A 6,538-nucleotide genomic window follows, 5' to 3' on the forward strand; every position below is an offset into this window, starting at 1 on the left:
TGGATTGAATCCACCTAAACTAATGTTCATCAGTTTATTTTATTGCATATAACCATGGAATCTTACAATAACTAATGCAATATACTGCTCATTTAACTTGATCTTAAAAGATCTCAGCTGATTTCAGTTACATCATAATCCTTGGGCAATCTGTTCTAGTGCTTCAATGCTTTTATAGGAAGTTCTTCCTACCATTCAGCCTGAATTCTTTTGGTTATTTTTTGAGCCATTTAATTTCTTCTTTAATCACAGCAGACAAGGGGAAAATATAATGAGCAATATTAAAATGAGGCAACCTTTTATATATTATCAAATTACCTCTTAGTTTTTGCTTCTCTAATTATACCTATTGTTTCAGTAATTCCACAAGACATATTCTCTAAAGATATTGTTTGCTATTGCTCTCATTTGGCTCTGAGCTTTTCTAAGCAGTTCCACTCATGCACAAATAGAGCTTTCACAACCAAATAATCCTTTAGTTTCAGAGCGGTATAATGAAATCCAAAGGTTCAAAGGGTCAGTTACAAGAAGCTACAACTCATCTATGCAGAAGCAGAATAAACTGGAGGGAGGCTACCTACACAGCCTCCAAGTGCTGCCCCACTTCTTTAATTGAGTCTGAAATGCCAGACAGCAATTGGACATCAGACTTGGCAAAATGGTTTAGTGATAAGAGCTCACCAGAGCCATGTTCTGGATAATAAAAGACCATTGCAGAAGCCAAGCTGTTTATCATTGCTTTAGCCCTATTTCTTTGCAAAGACCAGCCAAAAAAGCTACCCACATACTTATACTGAGATCTGCCCAATCTGAATTGCCATTATTGTCCATCTAAATATTCTCCATTAAGAGGAAACACCCACCCCATACTCTCAGTTCCATGCTTCTCCTGCATGTAGAAAGCAACAAATCTCCTAATACAAAATCCTGAAATTTGCAATGCTACTGGGCTGCAAGTCCTGGTGAGCAATTTTTGAATGACAGAATGTAGAGAGCCCTTAAAAATGCCCATACACCAATCCATGTAATAATGGTAGCAAACAAAATATTTCTTTTAGTTTGCATTTATCAACCACCCCCAGATAGCTTACTTTTATCTTATGACAGTTCCTCTGAGCAGTATTAACCTTGATCAAGCATATTTATAGGGTACAGATTTTCAGCAGCTTCTTACTGTGTCTGCTTTGTATTATCCACTATACAGATTCAGATGATTGTATGCATGCATTAGAAGTCTCCTGTGACTTCAAAGAAGTGCTAACTGTATTAAAAAGAGAAAGCAGCTGCCTGCTGTGTCCCTTGCACAGTGCCAGTGTTAATGAAAAATGCTTCTGAGAATTACTATCCCACTAATTTCTTTCAGTCAGGGAAGTGACATCCCAGATCTTTCAAGAACAGAATGGGATGCGTGCAAAAAGAAGAGGAGTCAGTAAATGATTTATGTTGACAGTTACTTTACATAATTTCTTGTGATAGTCCATAATCTTGTATTTCATACATTCTATTCCACACATTTTGTATAATTAATCCCCCAAATATCACACTAATGGGAGCGAATTCAGTCCAGATACTCATTTAGCAAAATACAATTTGAAAAAGACAGTTTATCAATGGGAAATTGCTTTTCAAAAGTATACAGACACACTGTCTACATTGTTCTGAAGCAACTTAATTTAAAGATTATCCTTATTGGTTAACTAAGGCATTGCCTTGAAATTCAATTGTCCAGACCATTAATTTGTACTTATGATCAGTTGCTGCTTTTATACTATATCTGGAAAGAGAGGCTTTAACATTAGTTTACTTCCATTTCCAACAAAGGATTAGGGTATTTGCACAAGGCACAGTATTGATGCTATAGTTCCTTCTTGCAATGAAATGGGATCATGTCAAAAGCTTTAATTTCATACAGAATTGGACGGAAGAGATGCACAGGAGTCTCATGTCAGTGTGTCCTATGCTAACAGCCAACAACTCTGGCATCCTGCCCAGGGCTACATACAATAGAGAACAACATGTTGTAACTACCATGGCAAACACCAGTCTGACACACGACTGGATGTGCAAGTGGTATGAAGGATATTCATCTACCACTGTGATGCTTCCTAAGGTCCATACACATCCTTCAGAACCTCCAGGATACTGCCAGATTATGGGGATTCTAAGCCCAAGGTAGTGAATAGCAAATCAGCATAATCATCATGACAAACACACTACTGTGGTCTTTACCAACACTGAGCAGTAAGTGCAGGCATCTCCTTTATCATACAACTTTCCCCATTTGCTGCCCCTTCCACTTCTTACTAGTGACATACTCCGAGTAGAGCACACAAAAACAGATTGTCTTCCCCTCACACAATGAATGTTAATCAATGTATAACTGATAATGTGCAAACTGACAGAAAGTAATCAACTGTGGCAATACTGCAGTGGTTGAATTTCAACTTGGGTCAGCCAAATGTAAATATTCTATTTGTCATAACTTGGCAGAGAGTGTCTACATTGAGATTTTCAAGATACTCACACCAGAAACAATCCCAATTGAGTCAATGAAAGCTAAACAAGGAATCTGTATGTTTAGGACCAGAGCCAAAGTCTCACAAAGATCTTAAATATTTCATGGCACTTTGCGATTAGACATTCCAAGCCTTGTTTTATGCCAAGTTGTTTTATAAAAAATGCCTCCAGGTAACTAGGCATTGCTCTAGTGTATAAATACTGATGGGAGACTTGACTGGTACAAAGTTCTTGCATGTTGTTTCCTGTCAGGTTTTAGTGCCCATGAAGTTTTACTGCTCACAGAAAGGCAGACAGCATGTGGGACAGCAGTGGGACAGAGATCCACTAGGATATTGGACGGGGTAAAAATACCCAAATAAATAAATAAATAACACACTGCTATCCTTCCTTAGTCACTTTTTAAAACAAAAATGGTAGCATCCTTTTTACAATGAAAATTATTATATAAGAAACAGGAACTAGGCTCCTGACTATATGCACTGATTTATGATATCTCTGTTTTTTTGTTCTGTATTTTAAAATGGCAATAAGTACAACCTCCTAAGAAAAAGACTATAAAATGTCTGAAGAGATAATGCTTAACATTCTTAGCATTCTATTCTTTGACTGGGTTCACACATAATGACAAGCCAAGGAGAAAACTGCTGTGATACGTATGATCTGTCATGTTGTCTGAATCCAGTCAAGGACTTACTGCGTGGTATGTTTGGTTTCTGTGTAACCACAGACAGAAACAACCATCTGTTGTACAGAGTCCATGCTTCATCATAGCTTATTCAACCATGTAAACCCAGAAACATGGCTTTCGTGCAGCTACCATAGTGTCTGGTTGAAAGAGTGGCTTCGGCTGAAGGCGGCACTCCAGCTTGCAGCTTCCACTGACCAGATCTGCCTAGCAACTGATACATCAGCTTCAGCCACACTCCACTTACCTGTTCCACACTCCCTCCTGCCTCTCACTTCTCCACTGCCCTCCAGATGCTCAACTGCAGCTTTGGAACGTTACTGGACATGAAGAAGCATGCCACAATGCCTCTATTAGCAACCTTGGAGACAGTCGTTTTTTGTACAATCAGTGCTCATGAGCTGCTCTGCCACTGCTTTCTGGCAGACGCATCACTCCCCTCTCTTTCCCTACACTCCCCTCTCTGCCCCGTACAAGAAGAATACATGGGCTACACACAGGGCAATGCCAACAGGGTGATCGCCAAAACCCCCCATGTCCCTGGCTCTGTCTCCCTCCCTCTGCTCTGTTCCTACCTTGACCCTGGCATTCCTCAGGACTGTTAACAAGCTCTACCATTACCTGCCCGCACCCTCTGAATCCACCAATACCCACCACTGTCATGAAGAAAGTGTAGGAGATCTGTGCCACAATTTTCCAGTGCATTTGGGAAAAGCTTCACCAGTAGACCCTCCATTCCAGCATAGATGCCAGACTATTTCCTAGCAGTGGACACATCAGATTGACCCTCAGAGCTTCCTGCCTGAACAGCAGAGAGATGAGGCCATGCTGCAGATGTGCCCCCACCACAGCTCTTAAAACCCCTAGTGCAATGCTGCAAGCCAGCTATGTGCATAGATCTGTAGGCATAAGTCCATAGAGTTAGATAGTGGGCAATGCCAAGAACAGTGAAAGCTGGATGGCATGCCCTACCGATTCAACCCTTTCCCAAACTTTCTTTGGGACACATTTTTCTCCTAGCTGAGCTTCAAAACTGGGCAAAGATAAATTTCCAGATGTTTGGGACTTGAACTCCCAGAAGACCCTGCCAGTATGACCAATGATCAGCAATACTGGGATTGATGTCCAGAACATCTGAACATACACTTTATGTCCACCCCTGTACTAATGGAGCGGACTACTATCAAGTAGTATCTGGGGAAGAGTTGCCATCTGTGACATGGGACGCTGCAGTGAAGATGCTTCAAAAATTTTCTTTAAAAAAAAATGAAAACCACTGAGAAAAGATTCCCTGGCTCATAAGCCAGTGGCAATCCACCAAAAATGAGAAAGTCATGAGCAACTATTTCTGTACCGTAAGCAAGTGTTAAATTATCCACTTACCTCTGCCAACACCACGATCAGAATAAGATCAGTTTTTGAGTCTGGGAAAAGTGCATTTACTTGGGGTGACATGCCAATCAGGACACAATTTGTAACAACTGATATAACAGTCATAGTCTGAAAAGCCAACTAAAACAAAGAAGAAAAGGTTTAGAAAGAGAAAGAGCCAAATTCTTTTCCTTTATTTTATATTCAGAAGTGCCAATGACCTATATTTGAGACAGGCATCTGTATAAAAAAGAAAAAAACCTACTAAAAATCATACAAAATACAAATGCCTCTAGCCTTTTGGGTTTGTGGACATTTATAATGCTGAATGTGTGGGGATTGCTCTAAAGGACCACTGTGGGAAAACCTGTCCATTCACAAAGCGGCTGTCATGGTGGGCACAGCCAGTAATAAAATACCCATTTCCCAGAAGGCAAACTAGTAATGCTCCTTGAGCAAGCAACTAATGACAAAGTAGGGAGGGGCTGATTGGCCCTAAATATCTAACATCTTATTGCCCCAAGAAGGGCCTAAAGTTATTGCTGATAGTAAGGATGTTTCCAGAAACCATTACTTTATTTTGCCGCATGCCAACCTAACAGGTAAAATATTTTAATCAAAAATTAAATTTAATTTAAAGTAAGCAAAAATCAGGAGAAACAGGAAACATGGTGGAAAACAATAGGAATGCCTGTGGGCACCAAATTGAAGACACTAAGCTGAATCTGCCTCTCCCAGGTTCCAAGTTAAGATACTGAAATCAAGGAAAGAATAGATGATAGTAATAATAGTCAGCTTACTCAGAAGGAATAATCTGACTCCTCAAATTTCAGCTACTGGAGTCAGAAGCAGAGTATGCAATCTGTCATTAAATGAGGTGGACAGAATACCTTTCTCCTATCTCCAAGAAGAACAGAATTTCACAAAATTAATTTCCTTTTCACCCTCACTGGGCAGGACGGCATTGAATACAGCAATGTAAAAAATCAGTACATCTGAAGTATAGACATCAATCTCATGGCCCAATTACCTTCCAAGAACCTTTGGAGGACAATTTGCCTGAAGCTGCTATAGAATCCATAAAGAACCAAGTGGCTAAACTGTGGATTACTTCCAGAGGCAGTGTTCCCCAAATGCCAAATTTCTCAATATGGTCAGACATTATAACCTCATATTTTTATATACGTTTATCCTAATTTATATCCTTAACAGAAATAGAGCTAATAATCTTTTCATGCACTTTAATGGTAACAGGAAGCAAAAAAATCATATAAACATCAAGAACATGAACTGATTACCTGCCATACACCTATATTAGCGATGGGCTCTGAAAATGGACGTTTAAAAATCCTGCACATTTTTAAGGCATCAGAATACATCTCTGTGAGGTTGTTCAACACGGCAAAAACAGCTGCCAGAGGGTAGACACATGAAAAAAGGCTCACATAGCCAAACTGTAAGAACAATTCCAAATAATCATCAAAGGTGCCCTGGGAAGAAAGGAAACAGTATTTATTACATTTATATTATACCTTTCTTCCTTCCAAGAACTCAAGGTGACTTACATAATACTCCTCCTGCTCTTAATCTTATCCCAACAACAACAACAACCCTGTGAGGTAGGTTGGCTGAGAGTATGTGACTAGCCCAGTCACCCAGTGAGCTCCATGTCTGAGCAGGGACTAGAACTCAGACTGCCTAAGTTTATTTATTTATTTATTTATTTAAACATTTATATGCCACCCCATTCGCCGAAGCCTCGGGGCGGCTTACAACATAATAAAAATTACAATAGTAACAATATAAAATATAAAATAACAATATAAAATAAATAACAATATAAAAGAAGTCGCCCTGGCCAGATAAAATAAGCAAATACTGTTAACAATTAAAATGACGCTTAAATAAAAAGGTCTTTGCCTGGTGCCGTCGTTATTTGTTTTTCGGCGCCAGGCGAAGACC

At 39.5% G+C, this 6,538-nt stretch overlaps 1 protein-coding gene across 16 annotated transcripts in view; it reads right to left on the bottom strand.

The window, feature by feature from the left end:
• The window catches only part of ANO10 (anoctamin 10), a 110,173-nt gene that overhangs the window by 84,225 nt on the left and 19,410 nt on the right, over positions 1-6,538 (bottom strand). For all 16 annotated transcript variants that reach the window (XR_006413463.1, XR_006413464.1, XR_006413462.1 and 13 more), the window contains exons 10-11: positions 5,875-6,066; positions 4,589-4,717 (exon numbers count right to left, since the gene is read on the bottom strand). Coding sequence is in view for 10 of the 16 variants with exons in the window: in XM_044417237.1 (XP_044273172.1) it covers positions 4,589-4,717; positions 5,875-6,066 (321 nt within the window). In the remaining 6 variants the exon portion in view is untranslated. The remainder of the gene's footprint in view (positions 1-4,588; positions 4,718-5,874; positions 6,067-6,538) is intronic.

The sequence above is a fragment of the Varanus komodoensis genome, unplaced genomic scaffold (genome assembly GCF_004798865.1).
Source record: "Varanus komodoensis strain SLA01 unplaced genomic scaffold, ASM479886v1 scaffold10, whole genome shotgun sequence".
In the NCBI taxonomy this organism is placed as follows: domain Eukaryota; kingdom Metazoa; phylum Chordata; class Lepidosauria; order Squamata; family Varanidae; genus Varanus; species Varanus komodoensis.